The sequence below is a fragment of the Oncorhynchus keta genome, chromosome 4 (assembly GCF_023373465.1).
Source record: "Oncorhynchus keta strain PuntledgeMale-10-30-2019 chromosome 4, Oket_V2, whole genome shotgun sequence".
Taxonomy (NCBI): Eukaryota; Metazoa; Chordata; class Actinopteri; order Salmoniformes; family Salmonidae; genus Oncorhynchus; species Oncorhynchus keta.
In genome coordinates, this window is record NC_068424.1 from 77644151 (window position 1) to 77668549 (window position 24399).

The 24399-nt window shown below is 43.9% G+C and overlaps 3 protein-coding genes across 10 annotated transcripts in view; all 3 read right to left on the reverse strand.

Annotated features, from left to right (window-relative positions):
• Positions 1–65: 65 nt before the first annotated feature.
• LOC118381676 (glucosamine-6-phosphate isomerase 1-like) lies at positions 66–4558 on the reverse strand. Of its 2 annotated transcripts, none has more exons than XM_035768587.1 (7): positions 4212–4558; positions 3725–3864; positions 3423–3524; positions 3120–3302; positions 1096–1280; positions 643–817; positions 66–420 (listed from the first exon to the last, which is right to left on the reverse strand). In XM_035768587.1, the coding sequence occupies exons 2-7, from the start codon at positions 3846–3848 to the stop codon at positions 332–334; spliced, it is 858 nt and encodes a 285-aa protein (XP_035624480.1). In that variant the 5' UTR covers positions 3849–3864; positions 4212–4558; the 3' UTR covers positions 66–331. The 2 variants fall into 2 exon arrangements, with proteins under 2 accessions (XP_035624480.1, XP_035624486.1); XM_035768593.1 differs by lacking the exon at positions 4212–4558 and adding an exon at positions 4013–4184.
• A 440-nt stretch (positions 4559–4998) lies between these two features.
• LOC118381629 (heat shock 70 kDa protein 4) lies at positions 4999–20916 on the reverse strand. Of its 5 annotated transcripts, XR_008132657.1 has the most exons (20): positions 20399–20914; positions 19747–19804; positions 19201–19341; positions 18828–18950; positions 18568–18667; positions 18300–18433; positions 17806–18050; positions 16309–16394; positions 16030–16181; positions 15663–15769; positions 15338–15471; positions 13856–14058; positions 13468–13569; positions 13044–13199; positions 10998–11123; positions 10130–10237; positions 8686–8805; positions 6861–7022; positions 5416–6024; positions 4999–5368 (listed from the first exon to the last, which is right to left on the reverse strand). XR_008132657.1 is itself a non-coding variant. In XM_035768566.2 (19 exons), exons 1-19 carry the CDS (start codon positions 20503–20505, stop codon positions 5815–5817), a joined length of 2562 nt encoding a protein of 853 aa, XP_035624459.1. In that variant the 5' UTR covers positions 20506–20916; the 3' UTR covers positions 4999–5814. The 5 variants fall into 5 exon arrangements, 4 of the variants coding, with proteins under 4 accessions (XP_035624459.1, XP_035624472.1, XP_035624440.1 ...); XM_035768566.2 differs by having other exon boundaries at positions 4999–6024; positions 13468–13557; positions 20399–20916; XM_035768579.2 differs by having other exon boundaries at positions 4999–6024; positions 13468–13557; positions 16318–16394.
• Positions 20917–22228: 1312 nt separating this feature from the next.
• LOC118381692 (cytochrome b-c1 complex subunit 8-like) overlaps positions 22229–24399 on the reverse strand; it is a 3478-nt gene continuing 1307 nt past the window's right edge. For all 3 annotated transcript variants that reach the window (XM_035768610.2, XM_035768619.1, XM_035768603.1), the window contains exons 2-3: positions 23417–23588; positions 22229–22408 (exon numbers count right to left, since the gene is read on the reverse strand). In XM_035768610.2, coding sequence (XP_035624503.1) covers positions 22314–22408; positions 23417–23570 — 249 coding nt within the window. In that variant the 5' untranslated portion in view covers positions 23571–23588 and the 3' untranslated portion in view covers positions 22229–22313. The remainder of the gene's footprint in view (positions 22409–23416; positions 23589–24399) is intronic.

Genomic DNA, 24399 nt, shown 5'->3' on the forward strand with positions numbered 1-24399 from the left:
GTGACCCCGCCGAACCGTCAGCATAATGAAAACACCACGTACCCAGCTATAACAAATAATCGGAGTCATTCTCAGAGTTATTTTTATTACAATAACACATTCAAATAATTACATTCAAAGTCAAGTTTTGTATCGAATTTAACAATGGAACTAAGAAAACTGTTTTTTTTTAATCAAAGATAAATGGATTACATAATCAAATGTAGCCTACTACAAGTAGGCATACTATTATGTTACATAAAATGTAACTTTAAGTAAAACACAGTACAACACACACAGTTGATCCTCCACCCGTGGCCACTGTCATAACCTGGAGGGTCCGGCATCCTGGTTATTGCAGGTTTCCGGATGTTTTTACAACGCCCTCGTCTTCTTTGGGAGGCAGTGGATCCACCAACTTGTTGTGCACATGCATCATCCCTGTAGGAGAAATAACAATAGGTCAAGTGAGTTAGATTTCCACTTCATTCACAATTCTGTTTTTAATTGAAGAAAATAATGTATTCCTCCCGGGCCAATAATAAAACAAAACACAATGAATTTGAAAACTGATGAAGCACTTGTTCATAAAGCCAAGCACGCAGCACAATCATGGAATGAACTGTGAGGACCAAGTCCTTTAGTAAGGAAGTAGACGCTCACCTTGGAAGTACTTGACAGTTTTAACCCTCAGTTCCAGGGTAGCATCCTCGTCACACACAAACACAGTCTGAGGGTGCTGCTGAAAGGCCGACACCGTCCACATGTGGTTCACCCCTTCCTCTATGGCCTTGTACAGGGCAAACGCTTTGTGTACTCCCGTGATGAGAATCATGACCTGGAGACATTAAGGAGAAATTATCATCATCAGCATCCTATAAACTGTTATTACATGGTTATACATTGTCATTACATTCTTATAGACTAGTATTACATTGTTACAACAAAGAAGCAGTAAAATGACATCATAAGGCAATGTGTAACAGCCTCATTATATAATAATTTAATAAGTATAGGAGCTGTAAAGGGACCAGTTGTCCATGAAAAGATGAGTTACAAGAGAAGACAGACCAGAAACATAAAGCAGAGACAGACATCTTGAAATCAGCTCTTAACCTCTCTGGCGTCCATGACAGTGGCCACTCCCACAGTCAGAGCCATGGTGGGTACTTTAGACAGATCTCCGTCAAAGAAGCGTGCGTTGGCCAGGATGGTGTCCTGAGCCAGGGTCTTCACTCTGGTCCTGGACAATAGACTGGAGCCTGGCTCGTTGAAGGCAATGTGGCCATCCGGTCCAATACCTAAAAGACAGGGTGGGTTACATTTATTGGATTTTGGTATTGACGTTTCAAAGTCTGTTGTTTTCTGAACTGGTTTGTGCTTGTGGTGTGTATTTTTTACATAATGACCCTTAATACATAAGTATTCAGACCCTTTACTCAGGACTTTGTTGAAGCACCTTTGGCAGTGATTACAACCTCGAGTCTTATTGGGTATGACAATACAAGCTTGGCACACCTGTATTTGAGGAGTTTTTCCCATTCCTCTCTGCAGACCCTCCCAAGCTCTGTCATGTTGGATGGGGAGTGTCCAATCACAGCTATTTTCAGGTCTCTCCAGAGACGTTAGATCGGGTTCAAATGCAGGGTCTGGCTGGGCCACTCAAGGATATTCAGAGACTTGTCCCGAAGCCACTCCTGCGTTGTCTTGGCTGTGTGCTTAGGGTCGTTGTCCTGTTGGAAGGTGAACTTTCTCCCCAGTCTGAGGTCCTGAGTGCTCTGGAGAAGGTTTTCATCAAGGATCTCGCTGTACTTTGCTCCGTTCATCTTTCCCTCGATTCTGACTAGTCTCCCAGTCTCTGCTGCTGAAAAACATCCCCACAGCATGATGCTGCCACCACCGTGCTACACCATAGAGATGATGCCAGGATTCCTCCAGACGTGGCGCTTAGCATTCAGACTAAAGAGTTCCATCTTGGTTTCATCCGTCCAGAGAATCTTGTTTCTCATGGTCTGAGAGTCTTTAGGTGCCTTTTGGCAAACTCCAAGTGGGCTGCCATGTGCCTTTTACTGAGGAGTGGCTTCCGTCTGGCCACTCTACCATAAAAGTCTGATTGGTGGAGTGCTGTAGAGATGGTTGTCCTTCTGTAAGGATCTCCCATCTCCACAGAGGAACTCTGGATCTCTGTCAGAGTGACCATTGAGTTCGTGGTCACCTCCCTGACCAAGGCCCTTCTCCCCTGATTATTTAGTTTGGCTGGGCAACCAGCTATAGGAAGAGTCTTGGTGGTTCCAAACTTCTTCCATTTAAGAATGATGGAGGCCACTTTGTTCGCTGGGACCTTCAATGCTGCAGACATTTTTTGGTACGCTTCCCCAGATCTGTGCCTCGACACAATCCTGTCTCGGAGCTCTCAGGACAATTCCTTCGACCTCATGGCTTAGATTTTGCTATGACATGCACTGTCAACTGTGGGACCTTACAGTGCATTCGGGAAGTATTCAGACCCCTTAACCTTTTCCACTCTTTGTTACATTACGGATTTATTCTAAAATATATATATATATATTTTTTACCTCTAATCTACACACAATACCCCATAATGACAAAGCAAAAAAACGTTTTTATAAATTTTAGTATGCCTTGGTTTTTGCTATCCCATGCACTGTCGACTGTGGGACCTTATATAGACAGGTGTGTGCCTTTCCAAATCATATCCAAGCAATTGATTTTACCATAAGTGGACTCCAATCGAGTTGCAGAAACATCTCAAGGACGATCAATGGAAACAGGATTCATTTGAGCTCAATTTAGAGTCTCATGTCAAAGGGTCTGAAAACTTATGTAAATAAGATATACATATGTATATATCTATATTATATATATATATGATTTTTCATTATGGGGTATTGTGTTTAAATTGATGAGAGAAAAAAATGATTTAATCAATTTTAGAATAAGGCTGTAAAGTAACATTTGGAAAAAGTCAAGGGGCCTGAATACTTTCCGAATGCACTGTATAACAGAGTAAATATAATAAATATACTTAATACCATCGTATCAATATCCTCCCTCCCTACCTGCCTCCCTCCCTCCCTCCCTCCCTGCCTCCCTGCCTCCCTCCCTCCCTCCCTACTGACCTCCAACAAAGAGGTCAATTCCTCCAGCTGCTTTGATCTTCTCCTCAAAGGAATCACACTCCTCTACAAGGTTGGCAGCGTTGCCATCCAGAATATGGGTGTTCTCCGATTTGATGTCAATGTGCTTGAAGAGATTATTCCACATGAAGGAATGGTAGCTCTCTGGATGATCCCTAGGAATACCTGCATGATTTTAAAAGCAGTAATCACAGTTTTGTATGGCTTCTCATGCTGTGAAGAATGTTGATACTGTATGGTGTAGAAATAGGTGAAATAGAGAAGTATTGTAAAGGTGAAGCGTACCCACATACTCGTCCATGTTGAACGTTTTGACATACTTGAAAGAGATCTCTCCTTTCTTATAAAACTCAATCAGCTTCTTATAGCATCCCAGAGGAGTACCTCCTGGGGTGTACATTGGGGAGAAATTAGTTATTTTCAACAAAATACCTATCGTTTTACACGTCAAATACATCTATGTTAATGTCTTTATGTAGACACATTTGAAGTATGATTATTATGATTGCACCATTGCCTGTACAATGGAAAGGAAGGCGATGGAATGGAAAGGAAGGCGTGCCCTGTAGAATCAACAGATCGCTTACCTGTGGGGAGTCCTAGAATGAAGAATCTGTCTGGTCCAGGGTTGAAGCAAAGGATTTTATTCCTGATGTACTTGGCAGCCCACTCACCAACTTGGTCATAATCATTCAGGATGATCAGCTTCATGGTCCTAAATTAAAAGCTTTAAAATCACAGCCAAACTTGTTACAGATGTTATTGTATCAGAAGGAACAGATCTTGAAGCAATATTTGTTCTCCACCAAAACAAGCAGACTTTAGACCCATAAAATGAAGACTTGCAGCAGGAAGACGTACTAAAGTATCCCTACCCGAATTAACGGGGGAAGTAGACCAAATCAAACTATACGAAAATGCATTGAAGAGCTCTTTGAATTAAATGCAAATGTTGAATCCACTGTACTTGAAAACGATATCATGCATATCCAAAATCGGCCGCTGATGACGTTTGTACTAGCGTCTTACTTTGTGCATTAAGTAAATTAAAAACAAACGCATTGATCAACTTACCGCATCCGCCTTTCCGCTTTAAAATACTTTGTTTAAGAAAGCAGGAACCTCTGTCATATGACTGACGCAGCTGCAGACACGAGGAAGAGGCGGGCGGAGTTCTTGCTGGAAACCTCGATTACAGATTGAGGAACGCTGAATGTTTAACGGGATGAATAGGCAGGCCTTCTTTTCAAATTAAATTGGATTGGTCGCACACATTTAGCAGATGCTATTGCGGGTGTAGGGAAACGCTTGCGTTCCTAGCTCCAACAGTGCAGTAGAATCTAACAATTCACAATACACACAAATAAAAAAGTTAAATTATGGAATATATAAATATTAGTACGAGCAATGTCGGAGTAGACTAAAATACAGCGGAATAGAATACAGTGTAAACATGGAATGAGTAAAGCAGTGTGTTTATTAAAGTATATAGGGGAGCAGCCTCTAAGGTGCAGGGTTGAGTAACTGGGTGGTAGCCGGAGCAGGTTTTAGATATAACTGTAAAATTACTTATAATTAAAGTAGCGTATTATACTGAATAACTGCAGTCGTTATTTGACAGATGAGTGAAACCTTTTTCATTGCGTTTATGCATTGGTAACGTTTAAGAAATCAGGGGGGGAGAAAAAAATATATATATATTCTCTCGATATCCATACATTGTCCAAATATAGGCCAGGCCGGTAGATGGCGATATGGAAACGACTCAATATCGCCATCTGCCGGCCTTTGGGCTTGTCAAAATATAGCCTGAGAACGAAACGGCATTCCTCTAAAATGCTCAAATAAGGGCTACATGAAGCAATTTTCAATAACTTTATTAAAACCAAATTGCAACAATGACCCGGAACAGTTGGAGCACACAACAGAAACACCATCATGCAGCGCTCATCGTAACAGGCTTATTGCAGCTGGCTTCTTTACATTTTATATCAGCAATAAAATAATGGGCATGCTATTGGCAGCAGAAATACACCATCATTTTCATCAGGTACTTGGGGTAAATGTGCCGAAATTACAGTCTGCCGCCTGCATTGACATGTGGAGTGGAGTGAATGGCAACATCTGAAATGGCACCCTATTCCCTATATAGTGCACTACTTTTTACCAGGGCCAAATGGCACCCTATTCCCTATATAGTGCACTACTTTTTACCAGGGCCAAATGGCACCCTATTCCCTATATAGTGCACTACTTTTGACCAGGGCCATATGGACACTGGTCAAACGTAGTGCACTATATAGTAAATAGGGAGCCATTTCAGACAAAGCCAAAATAGTTGACACTCCACTAGTAGCTCTGGGCTGCGTCTCAATCCCATCACCTTGCCTCCTTCCCTTGCTGCCTAGGTTGATTCCTTCCTTATCTCAACAGATCTGACAAAATAGATAAGACATGAGCAATGTGCTACAATACTGTAGTTAATATATCCAGCATGCCTTTTGGTAGACCATTCAGGTAGAAGTTGTCCCCCCCCCCCATAATGCTTAGTTGAACTCATCTATCCAGTCCTATCAGGTCTGAAAGGGAAAGGTGACAAGGAAACATGAAAGGAGACACTTTTCAGATGAACACACAGCCCCTGGGAGAAGAGACACTGGTTGCTGTCTGTGTCCGCTTAGTCAAGGTCCATGTCAGGTCTTGGTTCCGTGGATTCCGTGGAGGGGGGGTTGCCTGTGCTGTCGGCGGTCCCCTTCTCGGTGCCCTCTGCTGGGGCTTTCTCCTGGCCGTTGACTGGTCCATTCTGCTCCCCTGCCTTGTTGTCTTTAGGCAGCTCCACCTTGGGCTTGGGCTTGGTCACGATGGGGTTGCAGGAAGAGTACAGCTCCTATTGAGAGGAAATAGTAGGAACAGTGAAAGTTACAAATAACTGTGCAAGTGTTGCCGATGTGAAATGGCTAGCTAGTTAGCGGTGGTGCGCGCTGGTACCGTTTCAATCGGTGACGTCACTCGTTAGCCAGCGCTACTGCTGCAGTTAGCCAGCGCTACTGCTGCAGTTAGCCAGCGCTACTGCTGCAGTTAGCCAGCGCTACTGCTGCAGTTAGCCAGCGCTACTGCTGCAGTTAGCCAGCGCTACTGCTGCAGTTAGCCAGCGCTACTGCTGCAGTTAGCCAGCGCTACTGCTGCAGTTAGCCAGCGCTACTGCTGCAGTTAGCCAGCGCTACTGCTGCAGTTAGCCAGCGCTACTGCAGTTAGCCAGCGCTACTGCAGTTAGCTAGCAGTACTGTAGGTAGCAAGCAGTACTGTAGGTAGCAAGCAGTACTGTAGGTAGCAAGCAGTACTGTAGGTAGCAAGCAGTACTGTAGGTAGTTACCAGTACTGTAGGTAGTCAGCAGTACTGTAGGTAGTTAGCAGTACTGTAGGTAGTCAGCAGTACTGTAGGTAGTCAGCAGTACTGTAGGTAGTCAGCAGTACTGTAGGTAGTCAGCAGTACTGTAGGTAGTTAGCAGTACTGTAGGTAGTTGTAAGTAAGCAGTACTGTAGGTAGTCAGCAGTACTGTAGGTAGTTACCAGTACTGTAGGTAGTTACCAGTACTGTAGGTAGTTACCAGTACTGTAGGTAGTTGTAAGTAAGCAGTACTGTAGGTAGTTACCAGTACTGTAGGTAGTTACCAGTACTGTAGTTAGTTGTAAGTTAGCAGTACTGTAGGTAGTTAGTCCCACCTTAGTCTTGTCCTGTATCTCTCGGACTCTAACAGCAGGCTCCACAGTCAAGCTCAGTTTACTCTGCTGGTTCATCTTGCTGTTCAGCCAGATCATGGCTTCGTTCACCATCTTATCCACCTTGTTGATCTCTTCCTGGTCCAGATGGTCATACTGCTCCTCCTGGCGAGTGGAAAGATAAGCAAAGGAACCGTGTAATATACAGTGCATTCTGAAAGTATTCAGACCATTTGATTTATTCCACATTTTGTAACGTTCCAGCCTTATTCTAAAATGGATTTTCCCCCTCAAATTTACACACAATACCCCACAATGACATCACAATACCCCATAACGACAAAGCAAAACGGGTGAAGACATTTTTGCAAATGTATAAATTACATAAGTACTCAGACCCTTTACTCAGTACTTTGTTGAAGCACCTTTGGCAGGGATTTCAGCCTTGAGTCTTCTTGGGTATGACGCTACAAGTTTGGCACACCTGTATTTGGGGAGTTTCTCCCATTCTTCTCTATAGATCCTCTCAAGCTCTGTCATGTTGGATGGGGAGCGTCGCTGCACAGCTATTTTCAGGTCTCTGCAGAAATGTTCGATTGTGTTCCAATAAGAGTTTTACCTTGTCAGCTCGGGGATTCAATCTAGCAACTTTTCGGTTACTAGTCCAACGCTCTAACCTCTAGGCTCCCTGCCGCCCCAAAATAATAATGTATATTACGTCCATTTAGTAGCATAATACAATACACATTTGGTAATCCCTGAAATGCAACCATTGTCAACTTCTGATATTTGCAATAGTTTAAGAATGATTGTTGTATTTCTATGGAGCATTATGAGTCCAATGTATCATTACTTCTATACCTCTGGGGCAGCGGTACCCTGGGTGTATAGGGGCAGCGGTACCCTGGGTGTATAGGGGCAGCGGTACCCTGGGTGTATAGGGGCAGCGGTACCCTGGGTGTATAGGGGCAGCGGTACCCTGGGTGTATAAGGGCAGCGGTACCCTGGGTGTATAGGGGCAGCGGTACCCTGGGTGTATTGGGGCAGCGGTACCCTGGGTGTATTGGGGCAGCGGTACCCTGGGTGTATAGGGGCAGCGGTACCCTGGGTGTATAGGGGCAGCGGTGCCCTGGGTGTATAGGGGCAGCGGTGCCCTGGGTGTATAGGGGCAGCGGTGCCCTGGGTGTATAGGGGCAGCGGTGCCCTGGGTGTATAGGGGCAGCGGTGCCCTGGGTGTATAGGGGCAGCGGTGCCCTGGGTGTATAGGGGCAGCGGTACCCTGGGTGTATTGGGGCAGCGGTACCCTGGGTGTATAGGGGCAGCGGTACCCTGGGTGTATAAGGGCAGCGGTACCCTGGGTGTATAAGGGCAGCGGTACCCTGGGTGTATAAGGGCAGCGGTACCCTGGGTGAATAAGGGCAGCGGTACCCTGGGTGAATAAGGGCAGCGGTACCCTGGGTGAATAAGGGCAGCGGTACCCTGGGTGTATAGGGGCAGCGGTACCCTGGGTGTATAGGGGCAGCGGTACCCTGGGTGTATAGGGGCAGCGGTACCCTGGGTGTATAGGGGCAGCGGTACCCTGGGTGTATAGGGGCAGCGGTACCCTGGGTGTATAGGGGCAGCGGTACCCTGGGTGTATAGGGGCAGCGGTACCCTGGGTGTATAGGGGCAGCGGTACCCTGGGTGTATAGGGGCAGCGGTACCCTGGGTGTATAGGGGCAGCGGTACCCTGGGTGTATAGGGGCAGCGGTACCCTGGGTGTATAGGGGCAGCGGTACCCTGGGTGTATAGGGGCAGCGGTACCCTGGGTGTATAAGGGCAGCAGTACCTTGGTTTTATAAGCTTCAACGATCTTCATGTACATCTGGATCTGTTTCCCCATGTCATCGAAGGCTCTGGGTCTTTCCTCAGACTCCATGTACCTCTCCTGGATAGGCTGGCCCAGTTTCTGGAGACAGCAGACAACACTTACGTCAGAAACACTAGATAATCCAACCTGTTTGAACTAGAATGAGGAGGAAACTAGTCATTTTCATAGCAATTAAACTCCTTTTTATAAACTTTGGTGATGCTACTTTCATCTGATTGTCGAAATATAACAGACATTTGCGGAACACACAATTGACTTGGCAGGACTTTAACTCATAATGACAATTAAAAACTAACATTTTATGTGAGAAGTAGTCATTGGTCTGAAGCCGAAAAAGGAAATTTCACATGAGCACAGTGCCTACTCCACCCACGCTCTACCAAGGTTTTCCAGCACACAGATTTGACCTACTACAGTAGCTATGTTGGTATATTGTACTTCAAACAATGTGTTTGCCGATTGCTTAGCATCCAAACATTGTAAAAACAGAGTAGGTAACGTTGGCTAGCTACCTAGCTAATTTGCATTTGTTCATTAACCTCAGCTTAAATACCACCATATAAACTAGTTATCTATCAGTAGCCTAGTTTTGTTCTTAGCTACTTCTTATGACTGACAGCCTGTTGCAGGCAGCAGCAGCTGGGTTGTTGCCGAGCAACAGAGTTCCTCAACCCTGTTAGATAAAACTCGGCTGGAAATGTTAGCATTGTCAGAAATGCTACAAAAACAAAAAGGTAGCACATCGTTGGTGCACAGAAATGTTCACGTGAGAGATACATTATGTAATAAAAACTGTTGCACCGTCAAACTTAAGTCAATCCGACAATATTTTAAGACCAATGTTCACTTTATGGACGCTATAGTCTCGATTTTTTATTTTACAAGTCAGTTAAGAACAAATTCTTATTTTCAATGACAGCCTAGGAACAGTGGGTTAACTGCCTTGTTCAGGGGCAGAACAACAGATTTTTACCTCGTCAGCTCGGGGATTCGATCTTGCAACCTTCCGGTTACTAGTCCAACACTCTTAAAACGGGCGGCAGGTAGCCTAGTGGTTATCAGACGTCTAGGATTTGAGCTAGGTAGGCGCAGAAAATACTCTGAAAACTCAATTGCTAACGACCCTGTAAAAAAAATCCGGTATGTGGTTCTTGGTTAACGGCCGGAAGGCTCATGGCGAGAGGCAAGGGAGTGTGTTGTTGATGACAAATCAACTTGATTGGAGGTACACGTCGGTGTCATACTGGCTTAGATATGATGGTAGGGAGATTTTAATTTAACACTGAGCTTCAAACAATGCATGCAGGTGTGACTATAATACATAAAACTGAAAGCATTACCTGGGACTAATTAGGGTGTGTGAGACTGTACCACAGTGACAGTGTAGAACACTAAGCTTTACCTTCAGCACGGCCAGTTTGTCGATGTACTGTTGTTTAGGTTGGTCCTCTCCGTCTTCATACAGCCAGTTCTCTGTGTCCTCCAGTTGTAAAGACAGGATATCCCGGTCCTACACCACAGTCAAAACACAGCCAAAACACAGGCATTAACATTCAGTTAAGGACAGGGTATCCTATCCTACACCACAGTCAAAACACAGGCATTAACATTCAGTTAAAGACAGGGTATCCCATCCTACACCACATTCAAAACACAGCCAAAAGAGGCATTAACATTCAGTTAAGGACAGGGTATCCCATCCTACAACAATCAAATTCAACATAATGTTATTAACATACAGTACGCAATGGATGACATTTAAACATATTACAAAGAATACAATTCTGATAGACAGTATTATAAAGTCCTTTATATATCTTGTTGCTAATGGGATACTTCAGGATTTTGGCAAAGAAGTAATGTATCTACTTCCATGAGTTCATCTGACTGTAGGGAAGTAGTGACAGGGCTTAATTGACAAAGTCCCGAAGTACCCCTTTAAGAAACGTGCTGGGTGTTTCATGGGCAGCTAATGTCAGACACAGTACTCACAGCTTCACTGACCAAGTCCCGAAGTACCCCTTTAAGAAACGTGCTGGGTGTTTTATGGGCAGCTAATGTCAGACACAGTACTCACAGCTTCACTGACCAAGTCCCGAAGTACCCCTTTAAGAAACGTGCTGGGTGTTTCATGGGCAGCTAATGTCAGACACAGTACTCACAGCTTCACTGACCAAGTCACGAAGTATCCCTTTAAGAAACCTGCTGGGTGTTTCGTGGGAAGCTAATGTCAGACAGAATTGAGTACCACAGAAAGCCACAGCACTCACAGCTTCACTGACGAATTTCTCCAGCCTGCCGTGAAGTTTGTCCCTCATGTCGTACACATACTCCTCCACGTAGTTCTTAGCGTCGTTCCTCTCCTTCTCCAGCTTGTCCTGCATGATCATTTTACCCTGTTGAAACCAGACAAAATCAACCACTTCCAGTTACCACAGAACACTCTTTAAGCACGACTCAAAACAGAGAGATACATGTCAAATACAAGTATATAGAAACAGCCGGAAGAATACAGAACAGACAGATAACAGTGAGAGAGGGTAGCAGTGAGAGGGGATAGCAGTGAGAGGGGATAGCAGTGAGAGGGGATAGCAGTGAGAGGGGATAGCAGTGAGAGGGGACAGCAGTGAGAGGGGACAGCAGTGAGAGGGGACAGCAGTGAGAGGGGATAGCAGTGAGAGGGGACAGCAGTGAGAGGACAGCAGTGAGAGGACAGCAGTGAGAGGACAGCAGTGAGAGAGGATAGCAGTGAGAGAGGACAGCAGTGAGAGGGGATAGCAGTGAGAAACGAGGATAGCAGTGAGAAACGAGGATAGCAGTGAGAAACGAGGATAGCAGTGAGAAACGAGGATAGCAGTGAGAAACGAGGATAGCAGTGAGAAACGAGGATAGCAGTGAGAAACGAGGATAGCAGTGAGAAACGAGGATAGCAGTGAGAAGAGAGGATAGCAGTGAGAGAGGATAGCAGTGAGAGAGGACAGCAGTGAGAGGGGACAGCAGTGAGAGGGGACAGCAGTGAGAGGGGACAGCAGTGAGAGAGGACAGCAGTGAGAGAGGATAGCAGTGAGAGAGGATAGCAGTGAGAGGGGATAGCAGTGAGAGAGGATAGCAGTGAGAGGGGATAGCAGTGAGAGGGGATAGCAGTGAGAGGGGATAGCAGTGAGAGAGGATAGCAGTGAGAGAGGATAGCAGTGAGAGAGGATAGCAGTGAGAGGGGATAGCAGTGAGAGGGGATAGCAGTGAGAGGGGATAGCAGTGAGAGGGGATAGCAGTGAGAGGGGATAGCAGTGAGAGGGGATAGCAGTGAGAGAGGATAGCAGTGAGAGAGGATAGCAGTGAGAGAGGATAGCAGTGAGAGAGGATAGCAGTGAGAGAGGATAGCAGTGAGAGGGGATAGCAGTGAGAGGGGATAGCAGTGAGAGGGGATAGCAGTGAGAGAGGACAGCAGTGAGAGGGGACAGCAGTGAGAGGGGATAGCAGTGAGAGAGGATAGCAGTGAGAGGGGATAGCAGTGAGAGAGGATAGCAGTGAGAGGGGATAGCAGTGAGAGGATAGCAGTGAGAGGATAGCAGTGAGAGGGGATAGCAGTGAGAGGGGATAGCAGTGAGAGAGGATAGCAGTGAGAGAGGATAGCAGTGAGAGAGGATAGCAGTGAGAGAGGATAGCAGTGAGAGAGGATAGCAGTGAGAGGATAGCAGTGAGAGGATAGCAGTGAGAGAGGATAGCAGTGAGAGAGGATAGCAGTGAGAGAGGATAGCAGTGAGAGAGGATAGCAGTGAGAGAGGATAGCAGTGAGAGAGGATAGCAGTGAGAGAGGATAGCAGTGAGAGAGGATAGCAGTGAGAGAGGATAGCAGTGAGAGAGGATAGCAGTGAGAGAGGATAGCAGTGAGAGAGGATAGCAGTGAGAGAGGATAGCAGTGAGAGAGGATAGCAGTGAGAGAGGATAGCAGTGAGAGAGGATAGCAGTGAGAGAGGATAGCAGTGAGAGAGGATAGCAGTGAGAGAGGATAGCAGAGAGAGAGGATAGCAGTGAGAGGGGATAGCAGTGAGAGAGGATAGCAGTGAGAGGGGATAGCAGTGAGAGGGGATAGCAGTGAGAGGGGATAGCAGTGAGAGGGGATAGCAGTGAGAGAGGATAGCAGTGAGAGAGGATAGCAGTGAGAGAGGATAGCAGTGAGAGAGGATAGCAGTGAGAGAGGATAGCAGTGAGAGAGGATAGCAGTGAGAGAGGATAGCAGTGAGAGAGGATAGCAGTGGGAAGAAACACAACAGCTGAACAAAAAAAAACTATCCAGCGATGCCCGGTTGAATTACCTCATTTTCTACAAAGAGGTTGAGCATGTCGACGGCCAGCTCCCACTGAGGGCTGTTCTCTATGGGAAGCTCCAAGACTTTTGTCTTAACTTTGGGCTTCTTGGCCTGGGGAGGCAGGTCAGACTTCTTCTCTGTCTTACTCTCCTCTGGAGAGGTCTGGGGAGAGAGGAGAGGGGAAACAGCATCATTAAGACCAAATATCCATAAAGTAGCGCCCTTCACTCCAGGCGAGCGTTTTTCAGCCTGCCCCTGAGATGGGTTGGTTCTGTCTGGTCGTTGGCAAGACAACACAAACTGACCTGGGACCAGGCTACTTGCTTTTGTCTTAAGTCTGTACAAACTGCAGTCCTCCGGGACAGAAAGTGCATAATGCTACCATAAACGTTTCAAATATAGATGTCAAATGTGTCGTATGCAATATAACCTCCATCTCCTCATTCTCCGGCGGCGTCTTCTTCTCCTCTTCTGTCTCTTTCTGTCCATCTCCTTGGGCCTTTGTCTCATCCTGGTCAGTCTGCATGTTGCCCTGCAGAGAGCACTTCATTAACGCCACATCTCTGGCCAATGATTGGACAGACACACTTCCAGATAGCAATGCCATCAAAATACACTACTATATCTAACTGAATCCCCTCTTCCAAAAGGTTGTGTGGTTTAATAGCGCATTTGTAGTCCTAGCTTTCATTGGACTTTCATTGGAAAGTTAATTGTAATTGTCTGTGTAGTGAATATTGAATAAGACACTTTGGTTTAAAAAAATAAATTAATTAAAGCGACATAAAATATGAATGAATATGTTTGTTAACAATCACCTCTTCCTCTTTCTCTTCCTCTTTCTCTGGTGTTGCCTGCTGTTCTGTGTCCATGGGCTCCTCTCCTTCCTCGGTCTTCTGGACCTCCACCAGCGAGGCCGAGGAGACGCTGAAGATGCCGTGGATGTTGACCCTAACCTTCACCTTGACCTTGGAGCTCTCCCCAGATGCCTGGGGCACCACCTTCTGGATCACAAACTGACCTATAGGAGAGGACACAGGAAATAAAAGGTGGTCATGGCACATAGTCGGTACATGTGACAGGAAATGCTGATGACAAACTGGGCTATAATGTATTGTCCCCTTAGGGGGAAACATTACTGACACTTGACAAAAACAGTTATAAACAACAACAAAAAATGTATTCAAATATCAATGGACAAGTCAATGATAAGCTTCACACTGCAAAACTGTAGTCAACAGGCCATTGCTGCTATGATGCATAACTGAATATGTTTCTACAGAAGATACTGCTGCTATGATGCATAACTGAATACGTTTCTATAGAAGATACTGCTGCTATGATGCATAACTGAATACGTTTCTATAGAAGATACTGCTGCTATGATGCATAACTGAATACGTTTCTATAGAAGATACTGCTGCTATGATGCATAACTGAATACGTTTCTATAGAAGATACTGCTGCTATGATGCATAACTGAATACGTTTCTATAGAAGATACTGCTGCTATGATGCATAACTGAATACGTTTCTACAGAAGATACTGCTGCTATGATGCATAACTGAATACGTTTCTACAGAAGATACTGCTGCTATGATGCATAACTGAATAAGTTTCTATAGAAGATACTGCTGCTATGATGCATAACTGAATACGTTTCTATAGAAGATACTGCTGCTATGATGCATAACTGAATACGTTTCTATAGAAGATACTGCTGCTATGATGCATAACTGAATACGTTTCTATAGAAGATACTGCTGCTATGATGCATAACTGAATACGTTTCTATAGAAGATACTGCTGCTATGATGCATAACTGAATACGTTTCTATAGAAGATACTGCTGCTATGATGCATAACTGAATACGTTTCTATAGAAGATACTGCTGCTATGATGCATAACTGAATACGTTTCTATAGAAGATACTGCTGCTATGATGCATAACTGAATACGTTTCTATAGAAGATACTGCTGCTATGATGCATAACTGAATACGTTTCTATAGAAGATACTGCTGCTATGATGCATAACTGAATACGTTTCTATAGAAGATATTGCTGCTATGATGCATAACTGAATATGTTTCTATAGAAGATACTGCTGCTATGATGCATAACTGAATACGTTTCTATAGAAGATACTGCTGCTATGATGCATAACTGAATACGTTTCTATAGAAGATACTGCTGCTATGATGCATAACTGAATACGTTTCTACAGAAGATACTGTTGGCAGACAGAAAAGGACCCACAGGAGCGTTGTTCATAGAGCAGTCGACGCCGTGTACATACCTATGGTGGGGTCGGGGTACGGCAGCTCGTTGGGGGTGTTGTAGTAGGCTTCCAGAGAGAAAGGCTCCCTCCGGTAGAAAGTCAACACTTTGGAGAAGGGTGCAGCATGGTTCTTTGGGAATACCTCGCAATCGCTACAATGGACAACACACAACAGTCTAGTTTACTAGCAGTAAAATAACTACAATGGACAACACACAACAGTCTAGTTTACTAGCAGTAAAATAACTACAATGGACAACACACAACAGTCTAGTTAGCACTAAAATAACTACAATGAAGCTATCACGCACAAAAATAAATCCAGATAGGTATTGTAGTTTACCTCAAGCCTTCCTCTGCAGCAGAGTTCCATTTCAGAGAGATTGGGTAAGCAACTGCATCTGTGATGGAGAACTCACGCACTTTGAAAGCAGGGGACAGGATTGCACACTGAGGAGGCAGACAGGGGATATTCTTAGCAGCGAGGCAAACCATTATTCCATCACCATACTCCAGTATAAATCAACAATGAATTAGGTCTTACTGGTAAGAATGATATCTATAAACGTTGTAATCCCGATCATTACTACATAGAATAGTAGCAGAAGCGTTTGGAGGCTAAGTTTCCTTTTCGAATTTGCTGAGCAAATCCTGGAAGTCCAAAAGGTCATTTTAAGGTCAGGAGTGGGGAAACAGAGAGATCATCAGACCTGCAGGGCACATCCTCTGGCCACGGCCTCATCAGCATTCAGGGTGGTGCTCAGCTCCTTCCCAAAGAATCTACTGATCCTCTCTTTGACAGACGGGATACGGGATGCCCCGCCCACTATTTCCACCGCATAGATGTCCTCCTTCTTCAGTTCTGATTGGACAGGAATCAGGAAGGCACCAATCAGAACTGACAGTCACTGACATAACTCAAAACTATAAAGACAATACTCAATGCCTACACAGATAATGCTCAATTGTAATGCTATATGCAAACCTACGATACTCACTGGCTTGCTCCATCAGGTTGTGCAGTGGTGTCTCCACTCTGCCCAGAACGTCAGCACACATCTCCTCAAACTGAACCCTAGAGAAAATACACATGCAGATCTAGGACCTTAATTTGATCACCCTGTTGCAACCTCTTGCACAGCAGGAAATACAAAAGTGTAGTGTATAAAAGGTTTTAAAAGGCTCCTAAAGAGTTTGGAATTTTCACCTAAAAATGTCACACTTGATTTCCCCTAAAATAAAAAAATCTATCAAACCCTGCCAAAATGTCACACTTGATTTCCCCTAAATAAATAAAAATCGATCAAACCCTGCCAAAATGTCACACTTGATTTCCCCTATAAATAAATAAAAAACGATCAAACCCGGCCAAAATGTCCATTAATTACAAATGTTGCTGCAAGATTATTTTCCTGCTGTGAGAAACTGGTCAAATAAGATCCTACATATGTGTATGCATCATCAACATGCAATTTCTCTGATAAAACTACCAGATGTCAAGGACCACCATGCGTTCTATAGTGTCACTATACTTACAATAACACACTGAACAACAGTAGAAAATGCAACTAGTGTAAAAGATCCATGAAATGTTCCATATGCACAAAAAGCTTATTTCTCTCAAATGTTGTGCACAAATTGGTATACATCCCTGTTAGTGAGCATTTCTCCTTTGACGAGATAATCTATCCACCTGACAGATGTGGCATATCAAGAAGCTGAATAAATGGCACGATCATGACACAGGTGCACCTTGTGCTGGGGACAATAAAAGGCCAATCTAAAATGTGCAGTTTTGTCACAACACAACAGATGTCTCATGTTTTTGGGGAGCGTGCAATTGGCATGCTGACTGCAAGAATGTCCACCAGAGCTGTTGCCAAAGAATTGAATGTTCATATCTCTACCATAAGCCGCCTCCAACGTCGTTTTAGAGAATTTGGCAGTACAACCAACCGGCCTCACAACCGCAGACCATGTGTATGACGTTGTGTGGGCGAGCGGTTTGCTGATGTCAACGTACTGAACAGAGTGCCCCATGGTGGCGGTGGGGTTATGGTATGGGTAGGCATAAACTATGGACAATGAACACAATTGTATTTTATTGATAGTAATTTGAATGCACAAAAATACCATGATGAGATCCTGAGGCCCATTGTGAGACCCATTTCTTTTAAGGTATCTGTGACCAACAGACTCATATCTGTATTCCCAGTCATGTGAAATCCATTGATTAGGGCCTAATGAATGTATTTCAATTCACTGATTTCCTTATGAACTGTAAGTCGCTAAACTCTTTGAAATTGTTTCATGTTGCATTTATATTTTTGTTCAGCACAACTTCGTCATGTGGTCATTGCACCACAGACCAAAATAAGGACTCCTCTAATAGATCATGAAAGACCTGTTTATATCAAGGACCACGGCCTTGCATTCCGAGGTGTTCAGTTGAGATAACAATCTCATAGACCCACAAAACACTATACCTGTTGAGTTTTCCAGAGACGTCAATGTCGTTCATAAAGCACTCGATGTTGAGGGGCAGGTCTGAGGAGTTAGCGCTCATCAGCTTCTTGAGTTTCTCACACTCCTGGTAGAGCCTGACCAGAGCCCTGGGCTTGGTCTTCACGTCCAGCTTGTACTTCTTCCCAAACTCCTCACAGAAGTGTCTCACCAGCATCTCGTCAAAGTCCTTCCCACCCAGCTCCGGGTCGCAGGCCGTCGCAAGAACCTGAGGGAAAAGAAAATGGTATTAAAAAAACATGAATATGAGCAAAAACAAATTATTATTTTTCCTGAGCCCATGTGACCTGGCCAGATCAACTCTAGGCACTAGAGCACTTGTTTTGTTGAATAGCCAAAAGGTTATTGAAGCTGTCTGTAAATTCTTTGTGGACATTTTAGTTTTCAATAAAAACTTATTTTGTAGAATCAGCATGACCCCCATAGCCTCCTCTGTCTCCTGATTAAAGACACCTACCTTCAGCTTGCCCTTGTTGAAGGCACAGACAGAGGTCTGGTATCCAGAGTGTCCAATGTCTACAAACACAACAATCCTGGGCTTCTCCTCTGGAGCAGGGAGGTCCTGCTTATAGATTCCATACGCCAACGCCACTAGACGGAAGATATGCATAACCATTCTTTATTATGAAAGAGCAAATCACCTTAATATTAAATAATAAGGTGTGGTTGAGTTAAATAGCTACAGTAACTCTGTTAGGGGTCAACACAGCTCTCTCTCTCTATACCTGCAGTTGTCTCATTCATGAGCCTCAGACAGTTGAGTCCAGCGATCTGTGCTGCATCCACCACTGATCTCCTCTCGGCGTCCGTGTAGTAGCAGGGGACCTGGGGAGGATGATACAGGCTGTGATTAGCCAGCAGCCTAGAAACTCAATTCAAAATTGTTTTTCCACATCCGGTCTTTTAGTCATGTGACCAAATTCCTGGTCCTTCTCATAAAGTGTAGCGCCCAGTGCACACTAGCACGCTGCAGATTGATACTCACAGAGACCACGCAGTCAGCCACAGGTTTCTTCAGTGCATGCTCAGCTGTCTCCTTCATCTTGGTCAGAAGCATGGCAGTGACCTGCTCAATGCTGAACACCTTCTCCTCCTCCATGTACATCACCTAAAGGACACACAGACACCAGTTGTCATCGTAAATTATTGCTTTTGGGGTTCACACAGGTAGAGTACAATACAGAACATGTGAAAATATTATACGACAAAGACAGACAGATAGATAAGACAACCAATATCTATGTTGATTACAGATTAAACAAGGATAATGAGTAATCTCTCTCTCTCTGCATTAAGCCTACTCATGTATTCCCCCAGCTTTTTAAGGAGAACTAATCGTCACTGTTATCTCTCCTTACCTTGATGCCAGTGGTGCCCGAAGGCATCTGCGCTAAGTCGTAAACAAGGCTGGATTTCAAACGCTGGATGTACGGATCAGAAAAAGCCCGGCCATGAAATCTCTTGAACCCTTGGACTGTGTTCTTGCAGTTTGTGACGACCTGATTTGGGATTAGCAGGGAAATTATGCTGCATTATGATGCTGCATTATGCAAAAATAAATAATTATCTCACATTAAAAAGTTACTTAATGATGTGATACCTAATGCAACAGGAGAAATCAGAAATTATTAAATAGCTTAAATCCCCAATCAAATACTTTAGATATAAAAGACTGGCTAAATTGAACCTGTGGTTTTATTTGGGGTCCTTTGAGGACATGAATGCATAATTATTATCTTCTGTTTTTAATAGTTCCATCAGGTAATCAAATATTGGCCTGGTTATGAAATCCCTATGTCTATGCATAAGCAGAAAACCATATAACTTGCTAGAAGATTCACACCCTCAATGTGTCACCCGTCAAATAAATAATCAAGTAGAGGGCGTCCTCTATTAAAACATACCTGGCTTTTTGCAGCTGCACCAATAGATCGATTCCGTGGTCCAAATGACACACATGCTCTGAAAGAATGACAGCGGAATAAACATCAGTAAAACACTCAGTTTTCACCGGGCTTTCCGTAATAAGATAACAGCGCGAGCTAAGATAAAACACAGTTGTATTAAATTGCCCGTCTAAATGCGTTTTATTAGCTGGCTAGTAATACAGAGCAGTATACAAATGATTCCTATGAACAAGTCCATTGATGTCGAGAGATTGCAGGCCTCCTCCCAGTCATGCGTCCATTCATACTTCATTAAAACAAATGACATTGTTTCCGAAAACACTCAAGATGTTACGTGGGGAATGTAAGTTAATGTATCACAAGTCAAAATGCCGTAACGTTTAATTGGTCAAATAGCTAACAGAGTAGAAGGATTGCTCGTTTTTACAAGTCATGGGTGGATCTCTCCAGTTAGCAATAACATGAACATGCTGTGTTGCAACGCGGCTCGGCTAATGTTAGCCGGCTGGCGCACCTCCCTTGTCCGTCTTGCTGCCAAGGCCACACAATGTGTTCCAATCCCTCTAGTTTCTCAATCACTTTAGGAGAAACTAGTTCAAAATTACAATACACACCATATAAACCACACACACATATAAGTGTCACTTACGGTGTACATCGATCGCTGTATTCATTGGCTACAGTTTCTATTCCTCCGGCTCTAGCTACCGCAACATAGCAGTTCAGAAACCCGACGTCGAATCCTACCACAGACATCTTCGCAAAACGTTACTTAATAAACAGATAATACTATGGAAAAGCACAAAGTAGTCTTACAGTTAATTCCCTAAATAGGATAGACCAGACCGCAAACTGAATGTACGTTCTGGTTTAATTCATTATCCCCACCCTAGTTCCATGAAAATGCAACTGAGTGCGCTACTTGCCGGCAAATCGTTGATGCCTTCGAACAAGCTCACTTTCTACACCTCAACATGATAGATTTCAGTATAAAAGTCCTATGATGATGATTGCGCAAGTCTCGAAAACCAGACACTAGGGCCAAAGCATTTGAAAATTGTTGGAAGCAACGCGGATGTCTACAGAGACCAGCACAAGAACGGCATGTTCATGTTAGACTACATGACCAAAAGTATGTGGACACGTGCTCGTCGATCATTTCATTCCAAACTCTTGGGCATTAATATGGAGTTGCATCCCCCCTTTGCTGCTATAACAGCCTCCACTCTTCTGGGAAGGATTTCCACTAGATGTTGGAACATTGCTGTGGGGACTTTCTTCCATTCAGCCACAAGAGCATTAGTGAGGTTGGGCACTGATGTTGGGCGATTAGGCCTGGCTCGTAGTCTGCTTTCCAATTCATCCCAAAGGTGTTCGATGGGGTTGAGGTCAGGGCTCTGTGAAGGCCTTTCAAGTTCTTCCAAACCGATCTCAACAAACCATTTCTGTAAGGACCTCGCTTTGTGCACAGGGGCATTGTCATGCTGAAACAGAAAAGGGCCTTCCCCAAACTGTTGCTACAAAGTTGAAAGCACAGAATCGTCTAGAATGTCATTGTATGCTGTAGAGTTAAGATTTCCCTTCACTGGAACCAAGGGGCCTAATCTGAACCATGAAACACAGCCCCAGACCATTATTCCTCCTCCAAACTTTAGTTGGCACTATGCATTAGAGCAGGTAGTGTTCTGACATATTTCAGTAAGGCCATTCTACTGTCAATGTTTGTCTGTAGTTTGAATGGCTGTGCGCGACTCCATACACCTGTCAGCAACGAGCTGAAATAGCCAAATCCACTAATATGAATGTGTCCACATATATGGATTAATTATATGGACCATTCTGGATAATTTTGTGACTAATTATTCAAAGGTACAATATGTATTGAATTAGATTATTTATGGTTAATTTAACTCAGGAAATACTCAATCATTCTTGAAAGGTGTTATCGTAGTCTAGAACCATAATGACATGAAACTTGTTTCTTGCATGATATTACAATTATCTTATTAGAAAGGTTATTATGGTGTTATAGGCTGACTTGGCCCAATACTACTTAATGTTTTTACATTTAAAATTTGTTTAACTAGGCAAGTCAGTTAAGAACCTTTAATTTACAATGACAGCCTAACAGGGGACAGTGAGTTATCTGCCTTGTTCAAGGGCAGGAGAAAATATTTTTACCTTGTCAGCTCTGGGATTCAATCCAGCAACCTTTCAGTTACTGGCCCAACGCTTTAACCACTAGGCTACCTGCCGTATAGACAGTATACTATACTGTATTTGATAGACCTGTTAGCCTGTGTAAAATTGCATTGGGCAGTAACCTCATTGCTGTGTAATATTGCATTGTAACTTTATGCTAAGTGACAGATCATTCTTATTTATATATATCTCTCTGCAGTGTCCCGTCACACGAAAGATGGCAAACCATTCATTTCAAATATACAGGTGAGGTGGTATCAAATTTATAGGAAAAACATTCAGATAAATATTGTCTTTATTGACAAAACATACAGTGAAGGTTTAAACAGGAATAGACAGAGAGAGCAGCAAGATGGAAGGTTTCACTCTTCATTCTCGTAGTCTGCAGCAACCTTCCTCTTTCCTTCTGAGTGGACATGGTTGCCCCAGGTGTATGTCAGGTACATGCAGATCATTGCTGGAAAAGAAGAACAGGAGAAGACCGGTTAGCAACTGAAAACAGGGATGTGGCTTGGGAGGCACTGAAAGATACAGGAAGCAATGAATGTAGAGTTAGGCCATTTAAAACATCCAAAAAGTCAGTGATTTTAACACGGGCAGACAAATTGTATCGAAAGAGGTCTTTACAGTGTGACTCAGAGCACCGTTCTCTTAGACTAAGTCAAAACGGACGTGGCTTTTTAGAATATCTACATGAGGCCCAGCCAATATTACACCTCTCATTCATTTATAGGTTTAAGGGCATTTCATAGTGAGATCTGTCATGGTCCAACGACTGCCTGTTCGCAGCATGTGTCCCAGGTCCCAAGCTACATCCATAAAAATCAGTAGAACTGTTCCGATTGGAGAATCACAGTTTGCGTCACCGGGCAGTGAACAAGAAACTATTAAAATCAGTTGATGCTACCCCACCTCCTCCCCAAATCGAAAACTAATATGGATGCCAATGTTTTGTTCTGGCTCGGCGTGCACACGTTTCATCTACATCCTGTCTGAGGCATCACGGTGCTCATATGGTGAGGCTGATTAACAGAAACCGGTGTGAAACAGACCGTTGTGCACGCAAAGTGAGAATACAACATGGAATCCATGTTTGATTTGGGGATGGGGGTGGTAGCATCTAAACTGGATTTAATAGTTTCTTGTTCACTGCCCAGCGATGCAAATGGTGATTCTCCAACCGGAGAACTGATTATGGATGTAGACACCAGACATCGAGACACCGGACATGCTGCTACCAGGTAGTCAGTGGAACATGACTCGTCTCAATCGTTGTCGCTATGGACTGCCCTTAGACCTCATATTATTCATTAATGAATCAGTGGTCTAATATTGGGCTATGAGGCCATATTTATCAAGACTAGAGCAGAAATAAATCCAGACTTTGTCTGGAGATGTTTGATAACTAACAATATCCTGCCTGGTTCTTCACTAAAACCAACGTCCAAACTCTGGGATTACTTACGGGGAGCAACTTTGAAGACGGATGATGTGAATCGTCTCCAGACGTTGGGGATTCCTTTAGAGAAGTAGTTGGGGAAAGCCCTCTGCTCGAAGGGGGACAGACTGTAGGTGATCACATGCCTGATCTTGGCCAGATCTCCAAAGTGACGACCCATGGTGTCTAGAGAGACTATCTGAAATGACAAGTAGGAGTATCGATGAGGAAAAAAGGTACAGTAGTTTAGATGTTGCAATGCAGTCGTCACACAACAATATACTGGTCCACCAAAAATGTAATGTGTATTCCTCCATACATGAACACATCCTATGTATTTTGATCAAATCAACTATATGCACTGAGCTTGTCTGATGCTTTAAGCTTGATTAAGTAAGACAAATGACTAGAGGGAGTCCGATCAGCAATTGATTTGATCGTACTGGGCCGGGCTCAGAATTGCGGCACTGTTAAAATAGCACCGATGTTCTGTGGTGGTCGCTGCAACATGGAGGAGAGAGAGAGGGGTGCTAGTCAGTCACAGTCACTGTCTTTTTAAGGTTATTGATTATATAATTAATATGGGGTTTCCTCTCTCCTCACTTTTCTTAGACAATAAGACAAGGGCTGTTCTCATCTCATTCTGCTGCTACCTGCACTGAATTGTTTTCAACACAAATATGCTGGTTAACATTGCACATCGCAGCATAGTTTGGGAAAAGGCACCAATTCAACAGCGCGCTGATGTGTTTCAGAACCACAGACAGCGAACACTATCCAACACGGGAGAAAGCACATTTGTTAGAAAATATGTTTTTTTTTATTAGTGTTACACCACTGTTCTTACGTAATAACCTTATACAATTTTATTATCACATGTCTTAGACTGATGGGCTGTTCCGCCTCCACAACGTATCAGTCCACTCAGGTGTCTTGTATACCATGATTTTTTTTTTGCTAGTGCTCATCTAAAGTAATCTCATTCGACCAACCGCCTATTGACCAAACAA

What these genes read in the sequence shown, in the direction of transcription:
- LOC118381629 (XM_035768547.2), bottom strand. Translation starts at nt 20,505, where the DNA reads ATGTCTGTGGTAGGATTCGACGTCGGGTTTCTGAACTGCTATGTTGCG. An exon ending in CCAGAGGATGTGCCCTGCAG is followed by an intron (nt 15,770 to 16,029) that starts GTCTGATGATCT and finishes CTGCCTCCTCAG; the next exon opens with TGTGCAATCCTGTCCCCTGC. An exon ending in GCTGCAGAGGAAGGCTTGAG is followed by an intron (nt 15,472 to 15,662) that starts GTAAACTACAAT and finishes TGTCCATTGTAG; the next exon opens with CGATTGCGAGGTATTCCCAA.
- LOC118381676 (XM_035768587.1), bottom strand. Translation starts at nt 3,848, where the DNA reads ATGAAGCTGATCATCCTGAATGATTATGACCAAGTTGGTGAGTGGGCT. An exon ending in CATTCTAGGACTCCCCACAG is followed by an intron (nt 3,525 to 3,724) that starts GTAAGCGATCTG and finishes TGTACACCCCAG; the next exon opens with GAGGTACTCCTCTGGGATGC. An exon ending in AACTGTCAAGTACTTCCAAG is followed by an intron (nt 421 to 642) that starts GTGAGCGTCTAC and finishes TTTCTCCTACAG; the next exon opens with GGATGATGCATGTGCACAAC.